Here is a 20,265-nt window from a genome sequence, read left to right on the forward strand (position 1 = left end):
AAAAGGCACATTTGTATAAATTAATATTTAATTCCACTTAGGAGTACTTATTACCTTATTACTTATTATCTGAAGTCAAATTTTCTACTTTGTAGTTTCTGAAAAGATCTTTGCCTTTTCTTCTCCTGTTTACCTTAGTAGACCATGGACAGGAAAAGAGAGAAAAGAAAAATACTATATACCATTTGTGCTATTTAGTAACAACATTAGTAAAATATTTAGGGGAGAGAAATATTAGAATTGTTTTGGGGTTTGTTTTAATTGTACTTTTCCAAATTGAAAAGGTTAATGATTGATTTTATCTTTCCTATACATTAACTAAGAAACACAAAACAATATGTTTTATTTCTTCCTTTATATTTTACTAAGAAAATGTGATGCCTTTGTAGAATTTAGCACAATATAATGAATAATTCATCCTTGGATAGAGTCAATAATTTGTTCAAGTATTGGTGAGACATAAAAATGATTTTCACATTGTACTACAACAGTTTTGAATATATTTACTATAATTAACTACAAATCACACCATATTCTAGTTCCCAAAATCAGATCTGTCATTTCTGTGAATATGCACCTAGTCCATCTTTTTCATAATTTGGGGGCAGTATAAGATAATAAAAGGTAAAAGTGAATGAGGTAAATTTTAGTTGCCATTCTTACCCATGAAAATAAGCCCAATATTGAAGTGTCTTTTCATCAAACATAATGTTATGTCTAAATGATTTTACAAGAAGGACAGTGCAGGTCCTTACAACAGCCTGTGTCTTTGGGAAAGCCTGTGAATTATTATGAATAACCAAAAATTTCCTGACTGTGATCACTGTTTAATTTTTCTTTGTATCTACTTGATTATCAATAATAGAACAGGTTGGTTCCAACATGCAGAAAATGAATTATAACATTTAATGTTTAAAAGCTGCTGTACTTTGGTATTAGAGAATGATTAGTTAGCCTATTGGAAAACAGAAGGTATCTAGTTTTCAGAAGGATGTAAAATCATACAAAAACGTTACAGATTTTTAAACACAAACTCCAGCCAAGTAAGTGATGATACTGAGTATACAGAACTGCACACTAGAGCCTTTTTGCATTAGACAGATCTTTGGGGCATTGAAATTCTCTGTAGAAACAGGTTTCTCATAGGGCCTGTGTTTTCTCAGGTCAGGAATAAATACATGCATGCATGCATTCGTACATAAATGCAAAACAAATTTCAAAATAATAAACTTGGTTTATTTGTAACTCAACATGAGCACCATATCTTCCCTGCTTGTTTGGCCAAAATTTTTAATATTCTTTTTTCCAAAATTACTTTTAATTATATCTTTAAGGTAAGCTAGGTAGCGATGGTATGTTATTATTGTCAGTGGTGGTCTGTAGTACTATTAAGTTAAAGCAAAGTTACTATTTATAGAATTTTGCTTACAGAATATCCTCTGGAGCCATTCGGGTATATGATATAGTTAATTAATCTGAGTATAAGTTTGTTTTTTTCTTACTTTTCTCTCTTACTAATGGCATCCACAGGGTGATAAAGGACAAATGGGGCCCACAGGAGAAATTGGAAGCAGAGGTGCTCCTGGACAAATTGGGGAAAATGGTCCTAAAGGTGCCAGAGGAACTAGAGGTGCTGTGGTCAGTATTTGATTTGTCTCCAGAACTGAGTTCACTGTGGGTGGAAAAGAAATGTATCCGTGTCCTAAAGGCTCTGTCCCTTGATTAATTTTACAGAGAAAGCAATAGTTCCATTGAAAATAATCTACCTCCATGGGATGTGGAGAATTGTAAGCATTCCACAGTACTTAAATGGCTTAGTGGTTTCTGGACATGAAAGAGGAAAGGGGGAAAAAATTCTCAAAATGGAAATAAAATATAAAATAAGGTTTTAAAAAAATCAGATTATAACTCCTAAGTAGGAAAGTGTATATGCCTTGTACTTGAAATCAGGATTTAATATCTGTATAAAATTATGCTGTCATGGTTGACAAATTGCTTTGAAAATTACTTGAAAATGGGTTTTCTTTATATGCTTGGACTCCACATGCTTATCTGGAGATTATTTTTCTAACCAGCTGTGATAAGTCTCCAAAACATCTACTAATTTTTAATCTTTTGTATGAATTTTACATGATGTTGGAAACAAGGTAGCACGATGCTTTCGAACCTGTAATAGCAAAATTATATTGCTAATATATTTGGACCTGTTCAGAAAGTCACAGCAGAAGAGTTGCAAAATATTTAAGAGATTATCCAATTTAGTCTTTTGACTATTTCATAAACTTATTTACAAAATGCGTATGTATTCACTATCTCCATTTGAATGTCACAAGTGACTTTTCACCAAGGCCTTCTGGAGAGCATTGCATAATCCATCTGTTGTCTGAGGAACATTTCCCTCAGGCTCATTTTAAGTGTTCCATTCCTTACTGCCATCTTACTATTCCAGGTCATTCTTACTTTCTTTTATTTTAATTACTAATATTTTCCTATCTTTGGCTTATGCATTCAAAAACATTATATAATGTGATTGATTTTTAAATATTTTTCAGGTTTTATTGAGATATAATTGACATATAGCATGTATAAGTTTAAAGTGTACGGCATAATGCTTTGATTTACATACATCATGAAATGATTATCACAATACGTTTAGTGAATATCCATCATCTCATACAGATATAAAATTCAATAGAAAAAATACATATTTTTCTTTGTGATGAGAACTCTTGGGATTTACTCTCTTAAGTTTCATATATAACATGTAGTAGTGATAATTATGTTTATCATGTTGTACATATATCCTGAGTACTTATTTGTCTTAGAACTAGAAGTTTGTCCCTTTTGACTGTCTTCATCCCGTTTCCCATCCCCTACCCTCCAGCTCTGTTAACCACAAATCTGATCTCTTTTTCTATGAGTTGGGTTTTTTTTTTGGAGTATAATTGACTTACAACACTAGAGTAGTTCCTTTTACACAACATAGTGTTCAATATTTCTATACATTTCAAAACAGTCACCACAATAAGTCTAGTTATGTCTAGTTACAATATTGCACATACAAAAATATCACATATTTATTGACTGTATTCTCCACACCGTACATTTCATAACTGTGACTCATTTATCTTGCAACTGGAAAATAGTCTCCCTTACCTATGTCTTTCCTCCTGCCATCACCCTGCCTTCTGGCAACCACCTACTTGTTCTCTGTATCTATAACTCTGTTTTTGTTTTCTGTTTGTCATTTGTTTTGTTTTTTAGATTCTACATATAAGTTATAGCACACTGTACTTGTTTGATTTATTTCACTTAGCATAATTACCTCTAGGTCCATCCATGTTGTCACAAATATCACGATTTCATTCTTTTTATGGCTGAGTAATATGCCATAGTATATTTTTACCATATCTTCTTTATCCATTCATCTATTGATGGGCACTTAGGTTGCTTCCATATCTTGGCTATTGTAAACAATGCTGCAGTGAACATAGAGGTGCTTATATCTTTTCTAATTAGTGTTTTCATTTTCTTTGGATAAATACTTGGGAGCAGAATTGCTGGATTATATGGTAGTTCTATTTTTAATTTTAATTTTTTGAGGAGCCTCCATACTGTTTTGCATAGTGGCTGCACCAATTTATATTCCTACCAACAGTGCACAAGGGTTCCCTTTTCTCCACATCCTCACCAACACGTGTTATTTGTTGTCTTCTTGATAATAGCCATTCTGAAAGGTGTGAGGTGATATGTCATTGTGATTTTGATTTGCATTTCCCTGATGACTAGTGATGTTGAGCATCTTTTCATGTGTCTGTAGGCTATCTGTATGTCTTCTTTGGAAAAATGTCTGTTTAGATCCTCTGCCCATTTTTAAATTGGGTTGTTTGTTTTTTTGATGTTGAGTTGTATGAGTTCTTTGTATATTTTGGATATTAACCCCCTATCAGATTTATCGTTTGCTACTTCTCCCATTCAGTAGGTGGCCTTTTTGTTTTATTGATAGTTTCCTTGGCTGCACAAAAGCTTTTTTGTTTGATATTGTCTATTTGTTTATTTTTGCTTTTGTTTATTTTGCCTGAGGATACATATCCAAAAAAAATATTACTAAGACCAGTGTTAAAGAACACACTGCATATGTTTTCTTCTAGAAGTCTATGGCTTCAGGTCTTATGTTTACATTTACATTTCAGGTCTTCAGGTCTTTAATGAATGTATTTTTGTGCATGGTGTGAGAGTAGTCCAGTTTGGTTCTTTTGTATGTAGCTGTCCAGTTTTCTCAGCACCATTTATTGAAGAGGCTGTCTTTTCCCATTGTGTATTCTTGAGTCCTTGGTCATAGATTAATTGCCCATAGAAGTATGGGTTCATTTCTGGACTCTCTATTTTGTTCCATTGATCTATGTGTCTGTTTTTGTGCCTGTACCATACTGTTTTGATTACTGTAGCTTTGTATAGTATTGTTTGAAATCAGGGAGTGTGATACCTCCAGCCTTGTTTTTCTTTCTCAAGCAATCTTGAAACTGATTGAAAATCTTGAAAAAAATTCAGTTTTGGCTATTTGGGGTCTTTTGTGTTTCCATACAAATTTTTAAATTGTGTGTTCTAGTTCTGTGAAGAATGCCACTGGTATTTTGATAGATATTGCATCAAATCTGTAGACTGCCTTGGGTCGTATGATCATTTTAACAATATTAATTCTTCCAGTCCATGAACACAGTATATCTTCCCATCTGTTTGTGTTGTTTTCAGTTTCTTTTCTTCAGTGTCTTATAGTTTTCTGAGTACAGGTCTTTTACCTCGTTAGTTAGATTTATAATAAAAGTGGTGAGAGTGGGCATCCTTGTCTTGTTCCTGATCTTGGAGGAAATACTTTCAGCTTTTCACCATTGAGTATGATGTTAGCTGTGGGCTTGTAATATGTGGGCTTTATTATGTTGAGATAATGTAATTAACTTTTAATAAACTTGAGAATGAATTGATCCAAAGAGTACTGTCTTCAAAGTAGGCTCCTACTTTGGATTTTCTCTAAAAAGAATAGTCACTTTTTAAATTTTGACACGTTTCCAAACTACCTTCCCAAGAGGTTTCACCAAATTTACATGCCCACCACCAGGAATACTTCATATTAATCCTTTTGATGTTTGCCAATCTGATAAATGAAAAAGTGTGTCTCATTTTCTTTCTTACAATTTTCCTGATTGCAACTAAGTAATTTGTATTTTTTCTCTAGAAATTACCTGTTCATATGCACTTTACATGTTTTTCTATTAGGTTGTTATCTTTTTCTTAATTTCAATAATACCTTACATAATTTAGATAATATACTTTTGTTAAAGTGTTGCTAATATATTATAAATATATTTCCCTTTCTGTCATTTATCTTTTAATATTGTTTATAGTATCTTTCACTGGACAGAGGTTTTAATTATTACAGTCAAATTTGTCAGTCTTTTTGTTTACATTCTAGGTTTTATTTGTTCATTAGAAATGACTTCCCTACATAAAGTGCATAAAAATATTCTTCCATATCCTTCTTCTAATATTTTTATAGCTTTATTTTTACCATTAACCCTTTTAAAGCATACAGAGTTTTTGTTTTATTTTGTTTGCTATGATATAAGTTGTAAAGGACTAATTTTTCTTTTTCCCAAATTCTTAGCCAGTTGTCGCAATACTATTTATTTAAATTTATTTATTTATTTATCTATTAATTTATGGCTGCTTTGGGCCTTCGTTGCTATGCGCAGCTTTTTCTAGTTGCGGTGAGCGGAGGCTACTCTTTGTTGTGGTGCGCGGACTTCTCATTGTGGTGGCTTCTCTTGCTGCAGAGCACGGGCTCTAGGTGTGCGAGCTTCAGTAGTTGTGGCACACAGGCTCAGTAGTTGTGGCACACAGGCTTAGTTGTTCCACAGCCTGTGGGATCTTCCCGGACCAGGGCTGGAACCCATGTCCCCTGCATTGGCAGGTGGATTCTTAACCACTGTGCCACCAGGGAAGCCCCAATACTATTTAATAAACAATCTATTTCCCACTTTTCTGAAATGCTACACTTACTGTAAGCTACTCTTAAATAATGGTCTGTTTTCACTTCTTTTCTCAATTTTTTAGTGTGTTCCTAGGTCAGTACCACACCATTTAAATAACTGTATCATTACAGTATCATTTGAGATCTATTAGGGAAAATACTTCATAATTTATATTTCTGAAAAGTTTGGCTCTTACTATGATCTTTTTCCTCTTTCATGTGAACTTCAGAATCAACTTAGCAAGTTCCTTTAATATTGAATCATTCACTGTAGAAACACCATATGTCTTTTTATTTACTTATATCTTGTATATCCTTCATTAAAGTTTTGTTATTTCCTTTATCTCTGTTCTTAACATCTATCTTATTAGGTTCATTGTTAGCTTCTTATAGATTTTGTTGTTTTTAAGGTAATCCTTTTTCTATTACATCTTCTAATTATGCTGTGTAAAATACCTTTTTTTAAAACTTTATATTCATTTGAATGAATTTTGATGATTTTCAGGGTTCTTTAGGTAAATAATCGTATCATCTCCTCATATTTATTATCCTTACTTATTACATTGATTAGAACTTCTGGTTAGTGTGGTATTTGGCTAGTCACATAGTTATTCTGTGCCTTAACTTCCTTATCTCCTATTTATTTTGGGACTCAAATAGGAGAGTTGATAGGGAAACTTTGATAATATGAAAGATAGGACATTTTTAAGAGTGTTATTTTTGCTTTTTTCAGTTGTCTGAGTTATCTTTTCAGTAGTTTAGGAACATTTACAGGTTTGCCTTCAACTTACATGTTTCCTCATCTGTGTGATATTGATAATAAGAGTAATTAATAGGGTAAATATTATACATAAGTTGTCAACCAATTCTATTTTAACAACTTTGAGCAGAGCTGAAACTGTGTTCATCAAAGCATCTGAAACTAGCAGTGAGTACAGAGTTCTTGATCCTATCATAACAATACTAAAAACTATCAGAATTCACTCTCTAGTATTTAGCGATGCATGTTTACCACAAACTTTGACAGATACAAACTATATTTCCAAGAATTTGCTGGAAGCCTACAGCAGTCTGGCAACTGAAAGTATTTATCTTAATATGATTAAGGATGTTCATACCAGAAGTAAACCAAAGAAACATATTTTTGTGGAACTTACGTGGTTCAGAAGTAAAATAAGATGAAAGTTGGAGAATTATGTTTTGTTTTCCCATTTCAGACTAGGTAAAATATCGTACCTTAAAAATCTAAATTTTAAATAATAGGAATACAAGGTTAATGATTTAAACAATTGTCTGTTTTCTTTCTAACGTTTACTTTGTTTTTAGGGACATTTAGGATTGATGGGAACTTCTGGAGAACCAGGAATTCCAGGATATAGGGTAAGCATTTCTAATTGGAAATAAGAAGTGTATATTTTTATAAAAACATTCCATGAAGATGTCATCCCAAATATACAAACTCAGATGAAATTTCCTGATAAACCTTTCTAACATATTGAGGTCTCATGCCCCTGTAGAGTGAATCCTGTTCTTCTTTCAGAATAGTGCAATATCTAATAGTGTGGCCATGATGGTATTAGGTAGAGCACATACAAATGATATGGAGACTGTCTACTTACTTGTCCTTCTGTTAGGGCCATGAAGGTCAACCAGGACTTTCTGGGTTGCCAGGACCTAAAGGAGAAAAGGTGTGTATGAATATATTGACTTATTTATCATAAAATTAAACATTGAATTCGTGTGTTCTTTCTGAAAGTATGTATGGAAACATTTTCAAAGAATAAAAAAAGCACTTTAAACTTGGGAAGTATTATAAATTCTAGAAGAAAAATAAATATCAAGGGGCAAAAACTTAAACAAATTATTAAAAAGTCTTTGATAGGTTGTTTCAAGATTGAGGTGAAATGATATATGTTATAGTACTTTGCAATCTGTAAAAGTTTGTAAAACTAATATTAATTACTGAAAGCGATTGTGAGACTATAGATTAAATGACTATATACATTTATAGTAAAATTTTTTATGAATTAAGAATAACTGCAGCAGTACTCTTCTTGGTTTGTAGTATCATTGGAAAGCAGACACTTTGAGAAAATTAGTAAAGTGCTTTTTATGTAATTAAAGCAGAATGACACTTCCAAAGAGAACCATGTATGAATTACAACCGTGTATAAATTATCATGTGCTAAGTTTTGTAGATAAAAGTTCTTCATTTAAAAAAGATAAAACCAGATTGCATATTTTATAACATATTAGGAAATAATAGGCTTCGTATTTCAAAGTTTATTTTATTAATTTAGTTTTGTTTATAAATCATCTTCATCATAGGGTTATCCAGGAGAAGATAACACAGTCCTAGGACCACCTGGGCCTCGAGGTGAACCAGTAGGTTTTTCCTAAAATTATTTTGATGTTTTAAGATAAAACACAGTTACTACAATAGATTCACAACACCAATTACATCTTTTCAAGGAGTTTTATTTAGTTACTTTTATAACATGGTTTTATACAAGAGCACTATTTGCAGTAATCTGCAATTTTATAATCTAAATATATAATCAATTTTATTATCTAAATATAAAAACTTTATATTCAGGTCAAGAGCCTTAGCATAGTATAGAAGTTTAAAACAGTAACTTTCCAAATCTAATTTGCGGCATTAAATGCATGATAACAACTTTTTTACAGAGATTATCAAAAAATCACATACTCTAGACATTTAGGGCAGATACTTCTTTATACATCAAATTCAGATTTATTTCTAACGGATTTTTAAAAATCTGATCTGTATCCTTTCCTATAGTAGTTTATACACAGTTACCAAATGATTTCAAAACTCATCTAACCGGTTATTAGAGCCACTGTTCTTTAAAGATTATCAGTCTATAGTCTTCTAATAAACATTGTAATGACTAGCTGTAACCATGATTTTTTTAAAGTAGCTATTTTATCTTTGATTATCTGAATAACTGTCTCTGTTCATGTTTGATTAAAACAATCTTAAAGGCTATATGTAAATTAAATGGGTAAAACAAAAATGCCTAGTTCACAGAAATAAATATAATTGGTTAAATTTTCCATATTTCACATGATATAATATAGGATAAAAGAATCCTAAAACAGAAGAATTCAAAATATATAGTCGCTCCTGATATTTTGATCTGACTCTTTGGAGATGGTTGAAAGGTATACTTTGTTTTAGAAACAGGAAAGATTCTAGAGTTTTTCTGATAAAATCAAGCCAACTCATATAGAGGCAAACTCATCTAATAAGAATATATAAAATTCTTTATCAGAAATGATCAACAAAATGAAAAGACACCTTCTGAATAAAGAAAATACTTTCAAATAATATAACCAATAAGGGGCTAATATCCAAAATATATAAGCATTTCATATAACTCAACAGCAAAAAAACAAACAACCCAATTAAAAAATGAACAGAAGACCTGAATAGACATTTTTCCAAAGAAGACATACAGGTGGCCAACAGGCACGTGAAATGTTGCTCAACATCACTAATCATCAGGGAAATGCAAATCAAAACCACAATGAGATATCACCTCACACCTGTCAGAATGGCTATCATCAAAAAGACCACAAATTACAAATGTTGGTGAGGATGTGGAGAAAAGGGAACCTTGTGCACTGTTGGTGGGAATGTAAATTGGTGCAGCCACTGTGCAAACAGTATGGTGGTTTCTCAAAAAACTAAAAATAGCACTACCATATGAGCCAGCATTCCATTCCTGGGTATATATCCGGAAAAAAAATAGAAACTCTAATCAGAAAAGATATGTGCACCCCAATGTCCATAGCAGCAATGTTTACAATTACCAAGATAATAAAAGCGACCTAAGTGTCCATCAACAGATGAACTGATAAAGAAGATGTAGCATGTGTGTGTGTATATATATAGTGCATGTGTGTATATATGTAGTATGTGGAGATTATTGTGCTAAGTGAAATAAATCAGACAGAGAAAGACAAATGCTGTATGACATCACTTATATGTAGAATCTAAAAATGAAACAAAATAGTGAATAGAATACAACAAAAAAGAAGCAGACTCACAGATATAAAGAGCAAACTAGGGGTTACCAGTGGGGAGGGAGGAGTGGGGAGAGGCAAGATAGGTTTAGGGGATTAAAAGGTACAAACTGCCATGTATAAAATAAATAAGCTACAAGGATATATTGTATGACACAGGGAATATAGCCAATTTTATAATTACTATAAATGGAATATAACCTTTAAAAATTGTGAATCACTATGTTGTACACCTGAAACTTACATAATATTGTATATCAAGTATACCTCAGTTGAAGAAAAAGAATTACAAGTTACCCCAAAACTTATGTAAATTTAGGAAATAAATCATTAAGAGATGGAATGATACTTTTTAAATTCTTTATCAAATGTATTCTAGTCTCTCTAAACCTCTGAGAGACAAAAATATGGAAATTGTGCAGAAATATACAATGGAATATTAACTCAGCCATAAAACAGAATGAAATAATGCCATTTGCAGCAACATGAATGGACCTAGAGATTGTCATACTGAGTGAAGTAATTCAGATAAAAACAAATATATGATATCACTTATATGTGGAATCTAAAAAAAAAATGATACAAATGAACTTATTTACAAAACAGAAATAGAGTCACAGATGTAGAAAACAAACTTATGATTACCAGGGGGGAAAGCAGGGGGAGGGGGGGCAGATAAATTGGGAGACTGAGATTGACATGTACACACCACTGTATATAAAACAGATATAACTAATAAGGACTGTACAGCACAGGGAACTTTTCTCAATACTCTGTAATGACCTATATGAGAAAAGAATCTAAAAAAGAGTGGATATATGTATATGTATAACTGAGTCACTTTGCTGTACAGCAGAAATTAACACAACATTGTAAATCAACTATACTCCAGTAAATTTTTATTTTTTTTAAGTAAATGGTAAAATGTGGGCAAGTGAAGCATAGGAGTGCTTGTTTTCCCCAGATTCCGGTATTCCAGGGTCAAAGAATGTCACTGAAATATAATAAATGTATTAAAAGTCTAGTATAACAATGGTCATTTTATCTAGTAGGTGTGGAAATTAATCCAAGAATATTCTAAATAATTAAAGCAGAGTCAGAGGTTATTGTCTTTACATTATGTCTAATATCTTTATCCACACAGGAGTAAGTTAAAATTTATCCATTAATGGTCCATAATAAATTTTAGGATTTTGCTAATAATTTCAATTTAAGTTTCTTTTCAAACAGTAGGTCCTAATATGTGATAATGATTTTTCAAGCACATTTTAGAGTAGATAATTTGAACATCTTATCATATCAAAGATTTTATATTAGGAATGTTTAGAAAAAGTTAAAAGTAGAAGTTTATTAGTTTTTGCCTTAAGGATTAAAATGAATAAATGTAATTTCTTTTAGGTTAATTTATACCTTAATAATTAGAATTTCACAGAGTAAAGAATAAATAATATAATTTCTAATGAAGAATGGTAAAGTAGTATTAGCTATTAGATACTTTTTAAAAGATGATTAAAGATAATATTTTCTAATTAATGGAATTAATTAAGTGACTGGTCCTGCTTAAATTTTTTTCAATCATTTTAACATTAAGTAAAAATGCAAGTTATTTTGATATCTTATATAACATACTTTATTCATCTGAAAATTCACATTGTTTGGACTTCATTTTTTCAATATTTTTTCTAGTAGAATCATTATGAGATTCTCTTTAAATAATTCAGTGCTTATGAAGTTCTTGGTGTCACTAAAATACAATCCTTTGAAATTATTTAGTGGAACTAAACAAACTGTTGTACATTTGGTTTCATATTTTTAGGGAAAAAATATTCCACATTAACTGTATCATCTGCATTCACAAATACTTAGACCCATTGATTGTTTTTGCCTGTGATCTCTGTAGGGTCCAATGGGGGAACAAGGAGAGAGAGGAGAGCCTGGAGCAGAGGGATATAAGGTAATTACTGTAAATTTCACACCTTGCTTCTAAATTTGAATAGGGTTCTCTGTGGTTCTGCTCAGTTGCAAATGAAAATAAGCATCATTGAGATAATTAGTAATGTCTTATGTTTTGGATCCCAGAAGAAGCTCTTTGTATTTTCTGTTCCTTCTTTCTAAAATTACCATCATCTCCTTCCACTGCTGCTTCTTCTCATCATTCAGCTCTCAACCAAAATGTTACTTTCTGAGAGGCCTTCTCTAACTGTCCTTTCTGTCTGTCACTTTATATCTCATTACTCTATTTACTTTATGACATTTAATGCTATCTTACCACCTTTTTATACACTTGGGGTTTTTTTATCATCTATATTCCCCCAACAAAACATAATATCCATGAGAATAAGACTCTTGTCTTTTTCATCATTATATCCCCAGTTTCTAGAACACAGAGTTCCTGGTATATAATAGAAATTCATTAAAACAGTTGTCAAATGGATGGATAAATGCCATTATATTCTTATGTCAATTCTTATCCTCTTCGATTCTTAGAAGAATTTTAAGAGACCAGCTTTATCAGCTCAAATTATATTAGGCTATGTATAGAATTTATTCAGTGTCATTATTTATTAGCATACTTGTGTTGAGCGTATTCTATATTCCTGCCCTATATCTCGTCCCTTTCTGTTTATAATGTCATATGCTAAACAAAATGGTCATTTGCTAACTCTCTCCCTATAGTTCTTGTCTTATTCTTTCACTCACAACATTCTCTGCCTGCTCAAAAAATTATCTAATCTTTACTTACATAAATCCTGTCTGTCCTTTATAATCTAATTCAAACTCCCTTTTCCCCTGTCTACACTAACAGCAATCTTTCCCTCTTCTGTAGTCCTATAGTATTTATTGTTGATGGAAGTCGTTCGGTACAAATATTTTACAATCTTCTGCTACTATAGTTTTTGCTAATTATTTTTAATGTGAAGATATCTTAGATTCTCAATTTGAATATGACTTTTTAAAAATTAATTAATTAATTTACTTTATTTTTGGCTGCATTGGGTCTTCGTTGCTGTGCGCGGGCTTTCTCTAGTTGCAGCGAGCGGGGGCTACTCTTCATTGCGGTGCACGGGCTTCTCATTGCCATGGCTTCTCTTGTTGCAGAGCAGGAGCTCTAGGCGCTCAGGCTCAGTAGTTGTGGCTCCCGGGCTCTAGAGTGCAGGCTCAGTAGTTGTGGCACACGGGCTTAGTTGCTCCACAGCATGTGGGATCTTCCCGAACCAGGGCTCGAACCCGTGTCCCCTGCATTGGCAGGCAGATTCTAAACCACTGTGCCACCAGGCAAGTCCTGAATATGACTTTTTTCCTTCTTGTACAGTGTCTTGTTTTGAGCCCTGTACCTAATATGTATGTAAACATAATTCATTTTTAACAATGAATTGATGGGTTATTTGATCCAACATATACCTTTCTATGTAAAATTTCTGTGATCATGTCTGCAATGAAGACTTAGGTTGCCAGATTGAAGGGACAAGCTGGTAGGTAGATAATTATCATTAATACACTGATTTATCTCAGGCCTGAAATCTGAAAAATCAACTTTCACTTCCCAAAACTCTCTTTGAAACAAATGTTGAAGGTGGTTCTAAATGTTTGTGAAATTCTGGGTATGGCCATCTTATATTTTTTTCTATTTTCAGAGGAACATTTTTAAGAAGGTTTTATATGTACTGTCTCCAATTTACATAACATTTGTATCTACAATGTTTCCTAATGCAAGGAATCCAAATAGATTTACTTGAAATTAGCTTTTCTTGGGGTTGAGAAACCAACCCACTGCTTCCAGCATAATTTGAGAAGTTTCTTAAACTTCTTTAACTTTTTCTGTGCATAACTTCTCCACACAGTCTCAGGAAAATCAGGTTCTAATAATATCTTCTTTTGGCCTCTACCAACTACAGTCAGTAGCTACATCAGCGAATCTATTGGCAAACAAACAATTAACTATTCTATTGGGAGAAGAAAAGAATCTCTTCACCTGGCTAGGAAAAGAAAAATCCTGCCCCCATTTTTCTAGATAGTCATACATTCTTCAGAAATCCTTCATCAGAGGAAAACTTTTCCCTAGGCTCGTTATGGAATCTGTTTTTCCTTCTTCATTCCATAAATAGTCCTGATTAAGTCTTCAATTGTGGATGTTTCATGAGCTAGTGTGAGCCACATTTTCCTTTCTGTCTTATTCCATACTATTCCTTAGGCTTTAGGAGTCATTTTATCATTTGTTGATAGATCTATTTTAAAAAGCCATGTAGTGCCAGACAATCACAGTAACTTTATTGCTTAGACATCTCAAAGTCACGAAATACCTACACTTGTCCCCTTCCGTGTTTTTCCAAGCACAAGTTTGATTCATACAGGGGAACCATGCTTTATTTAGAGTTAGATTATTCTGTTGTAGCTTTAGGTGATATTGCTAAATGTTTGCTTTTCTATATGGGCATTGTAGACACTATCATTTCACTCTAGTAAACTGATGGTCAGAATTATTGTCAATCTTTTTTGAATTGTGCTAAAATGCACATAACATAAAATTTACCATTTTAACCATTTTAAATTGTACAATTCAGAGACACTTAGTGTTGTATATTGGCAATATTGTACAACCATCACACACTGCCTAATTCCAGAACATTTTCATCACCCTGAAGAGGAAGCCCCATGCCCATTAAAGTTACTTTCCTTCTCCCAACCCCTGACAACCACTACTCTTCTTTCTATCTCTATTGATTTACCTATTCTGTATATTTCATATAAATGGAATCATACAATGTATAACCTTTTGTGTCTGGCTTCTTTCACTTTACATAATGTTTTGAAGGTTCATCTATGTTGTAGAATGTATCCATTCTTCATTCCTTTTTATGGTTGAATAATCACCAAGCTTTTAAAAACACTTTTATGTTCACAAATATTCTTACCGTTGTGGTGAAACTCTTGTGGTGAACGATTATCCTCTTGCAGAAAAAAAAAAAAAAATGGAACGGGTAATGATAATTTTGTTCCCATTTGGCTATGAACAATTGAAAGACATTTTGTAATCCTTCCCACCATCCTGTGTTCTTTTTTCCTCTTGAAGAAAGTGAAAATCACAAAAGTGTTTTGCTCATTATCATCAGTAAATCATTATTAGGCATCATTGTATATGACACATTTTATGTGTTACATATAATTAAATCTCTGGTCCCTTCAGCATATATTTTAGTATCTACTATGGATTGGGAGCTATGAATGTAACACGGGGCACCCAAGACACAGTCCCTGACTCCATGGACATCACATACACAAGATAAGAATATTTAATCAGTATAAAAGCAGATATAGTGAAATCGCTGTCATCCAGAAAACTATACATCACATAGGTCAAGATAAATTCACTTGAGGCTTGAGAGAGAGTCAGAGGACATGGTATGAATAAGAATACTATAATGTCAACATTCACTTTTTAAAGATATGAGCAGAAACACACAGATTAAGTCAGGCTAAACTAATGTGAGCCAACCCTAGAAATACACTGAATAAATTATGTACTGAGCTAAAGCCCTAGAAATACACTGAATAAGTTATGTACTGTCTTAAACTCCTTTTTACTTTGGTTTGGCAAAGGTCATAGAATTTTTTGCATACAATAAAATAACAACTAAATCCTCACTTGGCCTTCATTCCTTAGCATCAGACATACATATCCAAATAGCTATTGGACATCATCACAGAAAACACAGCATGTCCCAAACCGTAGTATCATCATCCTGTCCAAATCTGATCCTCCTCTTTTTATGTCCTTAGTTCAGTGAATAGTACCACCAGACATCCGGATGTCTAGTAAATGAATTTTCCCTCTTTCTATCTCCCTCTGTCTCTCTTGCTTTCTCTTTCCTCCCTCCTCTCCCTCCTCTTTCTCTCCTTTCTCTATCCTCTCATTTCTCAACTTCAATTGGCCACTTCATTTGACCTCTTAAATACCTCTGGAGTCTATCCACTTTGCCCTACTTTAGTTTAGGCTTTCATCGTTTTTTGCCTGAATTATTTTAGTAGCTTACTAACTAGACTCCCTATCCCCAGTCATAGCCCTCTCAAATCCTTTCTGCACTTAACATGTTGTGTTACATCAACCTCCATTTATTCTCCTATGCTGTTTCCTCTGCAGAACGCCTTCCTTTTACTTTACTGCCTAGAACACTCATCCTTTAAAATTCAGCTTATTATCACTTCCCATATAAAATCCTCTCCAAGCTCCCCTTGGCCATCCAACTCATCTCACCACTAATATCATCAGGAAAAATCAGTCACTTCCTGTAATCTTGCCCACGTAGCTTTATAATAATATTATAAAAGACCTAATATTTATAATTTTTACCACTGCAGAAAAACAGTCTGTCAATTTTTATTGGGGTGGAAAGGACCAAAGGAATTATAGTGAAGCTCCTAGAAAACAAGTTTGGTTTTCGTAAGATTTGTATCCAAACATCACAAAGCCAAGAGAGGCAGCTGGCTATTCTATGATCATTCTAAAAAGGTCTCTGTAAAACTACAGATAGAGTGGTGGCAAAACCATAATAGGCCATGATGGTTTTAAGTTTTGTAGTTTACTCAGTATGCTTACTCTTACTTCACTTTGTAACCCCAGCTTTTCACCAATTGCTTGTCTCCTGAGCTGGGTTAATAAGTGACCTACAATAATCATATTTACTTGAACAAAGCTCCCTCTTGATTGACCTGATTCTGTTACTTTTGCTGACTCTGTTCATGTTCTGTTGGTAAAGGTCATGTGTAGTAATCGTCTTCTCTTTAGTTATGGCTGTGTGCTGTATAGAAAGCTTTCCAAAATAACCTTTCAGTCTTGCAACTGTTCTCTCCCTTAAACAGGATTCATTTACTTTATCAGGAAGTTGAATCTTAAAACCATGAACATTTGCCTCACAGAAAGCAAACAAAGAAGGCTTCAACTGATCTTTCTGTGAGAATAAATATTGTTAGCCTTAAGTATGTAATTCCTTCTTCTCCTAGCCCAGAAAAAGGAGATGAGCCTAATAACTGTCCTTCCTATGGCATTCTTTCTGTAATACACAGGAAGAAAGGAATCTGAAGTGAAGAGGACAGTAGGGAAGGGGATAAAAGAGATTACGTGTGGAATTCTTCCTACATAACTCTCACCTGACATGCCCCTAGTTTGTTGCTAGTTTCTGTTTACACACTTGAAAGGTGTAAAAATGTGGTAGGCCAGCATTCCTTCCTAGGAGAACTGGGGTGATGACAGATCGACGAAGTCAGAATCACTTGATGTCTTGGCACATGCAGTAACGACTACCAGTCTTAAGCCCAGTAAATCTACTATCTAAATGGCTGTGACCTTAGTTTGTAAAAATGGAGACCATAGTACACTGGAAAAGGGTTGATAAAAGAAATTTGTTCTCAAACTCTTTATTCATTCGTTATGTGCTCTATTAGTTTCCTGAGCCTGCCATAACAAATTACCATAGACCAGGTGGCTTAAAACAACAGAAATTTATTCTCTCACGGTTGTGGAGGCCAGAAATCCAAAAGCAAGATATCAGCAGGGCTGTGCTCCCACCGTAGGCTCTAGGGAAGAATCCTTTCTTTCTTCTTCCAGCTTCTGGTGGCTAACAACCTCCCTTGTGGCTGCATCACTCCTTTAGGGCCCACATGGATAATCCAAGATAATCTCCTTCTAAGATCCTTAATTTAATGATATTTGCAAAGACCCTTTTCTCCAAATAAGATCACATTCACAGTTTCTGAGGATTAGGGCATAGACATCTTTTGTCCATTCAACCTATATGGGAAAAAAAAAAAAAAAAAAAAACTCTACACTCTTTCTCAGTCATCATTATATCCAGTGGCTATTATGTTCTATACTCTTTCCAAGAGAGACGCATAATCTCTATAATATTTAAATTGAATTTTGCAACATTTTGCTACCACTTTAAGTGATACTACTCTATTCTCTAAGTCACATGTCTTTATTTATTCTAATAATATAACCTTTTTTATTCATAGGGTCACATGGGTATACCAGGACCAAGAGGTGCCACTGGACAACAAGGGCCCCCAGTATGTTTTGAAAGCATTCTTTGTAATTCTGGCATTTAAAAACATTAATGTTAACATATCTTATTTGGTGTCTGCTTTATATGTGATTTGTGTTTTGGCTCCTATTAAAGGGTGAGCCAGGTGACCGGGGTGAACAAGGACTAAAAGGAGAGAGAGGATCTGAAGTAAGTTGAAATCATTTAAGACAATTTGTAACTTATTGCTGGCTTGAGAAAACAGGGGCACAAGGAGTTGCTGTTCATTGTAACTTAAATGATCATTCATTCTTTCAGAGCAAGAATCACCACAGGCCTCTAAACAGGGTGTTTGTCAGTAATTGTGCTAAAACATCATTATTGATTAATTCGTGTGTTTCGACTGCCATCCAAAGTTCCCTTCACCAGCAGACTACTCTGGCTTTGAGAAAATTGCCTAGAGTTGTCCCAGACTAATTGTCCTTCCTTAGGGTTTCAGGCAGAAATATCAACTAGCCTTAAAACCAGCACTGCAGAGCAAAATTTTAGCAGTCATACCTATTTAGTTGCTGTAGTAAGGTAGGGATAGAAATAGTTTAACTATATGACACAGACTCACAATTGGTTTAAAAGATTTGTTTTCCATAACACAAGTCAATTATTTGTTATCAGGCGAACTAAAAATCTGTTGAATTTAGCCACCTCTTTCCCTATATACCAATAAACGTTGCCTCAATCTTATGTAACAACTGGATTTGTAATTTGTACCATCACTTCATTGCTGCCCTACTTTTCATGGCATTCTGACTTTACCTGCTACTGATTTAAAATTAAATTCTTTAGAAAATGTACTGTATTTTAATAATAAATTAGGTGAGGATTTATAAAAAGTAATGAATTTGAGACCATGTTTCTCCTAATTTGTTAAGCGGCCTTCACCCATACTTGTGTTTCCCATTTGTGGGAGTTAGTAATAAAATTGAGTTGAGTCGGATATTACATAGGTTTTCATTCACACAAAAGCCATTTTAAATAGTCTTGGCAACTACCTAGTAACTTACTGTCAGGCTCCTTAATAAATAAGGACTAATAAATAATAAATAAAAATATCCCATTGGGACTTACCTGGTGGCACAGTGGTTAAAAATCCACCTGCCAATGCAGGGGACAGGGGTTCAAGCCCTGTTCCGGGAGCAACTAAGCCTGTGAGCCACAACTACTGAGCCCGTGTGCCACAACTACTGAAGCCCGTGTGCCCTAGAGCCTGTGCTCCACAAGAGAAGCCACCGCAGTGAGAAACCCGCACACTGCTACGAAGAGTAACCCCCGCTCTCCACAACTAGAGAAAGCCTGTGCACAGCAACAAAGACCCAATGCAGCCAAAAATAAATAAATAAATTTATTTTAAAAAAAAATCCCATTGAAGGCAAGTCTTAATTTTAAAAAGAAATTCAAAGAAATAATACAGTTGTCTCATTCGCTTAGAATTTTTAATACCCAAATTGGAAAAAGTAGTGGAAAAAACCATGAACCTAGAACACTACTACTACTTTCATGTGACTTCCTTATACTTGCATTAAGTGCCTAAGGATGCAAATGCTCTCCCAAGGTTTGATCCTAAAATTTCTAATCCTTTACAATTAGTACTTTCATATTCTCAATGTTTTCTTTTTCCTTTTTTGATGTATCTCAGGAAGAAGAAATTTTTTTTATGTTTCTTAGTATCTGTTAAAATTATGCCAACGAAAATAAAATATTCTTACCAGACAACTGCAGCTCCAGCCTATATGGTCAGCTCTTCCTGGGTATTGGAGCTGAAAGGTCTTAAGGAGCCATGGTTTAAATTCTGTATAATCCACGAGAATTAGTTCTTTTCCCACTTTGGGCAATGCTGGTGTACAGTCCGAGGTTACATTAAAAAGCCTCTTTGAATTTCAGATAGTAATGATTGCTACAAGAAAAATCACTGACTATGTGTTACTCACTAGGGACACTTTGAATGGCCAGGTGGATCCTACGGAATTGCCCTCATCTTGTTTTTGCAAAGCTTTAAATTTGTTTTTTAGATTTGGAAATGCCCTTTAAAATCGTTTGGACAACCCTCTCATTTTTCAGACGAAGAAATTTAGGTCCCAGAGGGATTATGAGTTACCTAAGATCACAGAACTA

The 20,265-nt window shown here is 33.7% G+C and overlaps 1 protein-coding gene across 1 annotated transcript in view; it reads left to right on the forward strand.

The window, feature by feature from the left end:
- COL24A1 (collagen type XXIV alpha 1 chain) overlaps nucleotides 1-20,265 on the forward strand; it is a gene marked incomplete at its 5' end in the record, with an annotated part of 394,608 nt that overhangs the window by 302,991 nt on the left and 71,352 nt on the right. The window contains 7 exons of the mRNA XM_082667637.1: nucleotides 1,531-1,638; nucleotides 7,355-7,408; nucleotides 7,663-7,716; nucleotides 8,357-8,413; nucleotides 11,979-12,032; nucleotides 18,089-18,142; nucleotides 18,253-18,306. Of these exons, the coding sequence (XP_082523763.1) occupies nucleotides 1,531-1,638; nucleotides 7,355-7,408; nucleotides 7,663-7,716; nucleotides 8,357-8,413; nucleotides 11,979-12,032; nucleotides 18,089-18,142; nucleotides 18,253-18,306 (435 nt within the window). The remainder of the gene's footprint in view (nucleotides 1-1,530; nucleotides 1,639-7,354; nucleotides 7,409-7,662; nucleotides 7,717-8,356; nucleotides 8,414-11,978; nucleotides 12,033-18,088; nucleotides 18,143-18,252; nucleotides 18,307-20,265) is intronic.

The sequence above is a fragment of the Grampus griseus genome (assembly GCF_964374135.1).
Source record: "Grampus griseus genome assembly, chromosome: 1".
NCBI lineage: Eukaryota > Metazoa > Chordata > Mammalia > Artiodactyla > Delphinidae > Grampus > Grampus griseus.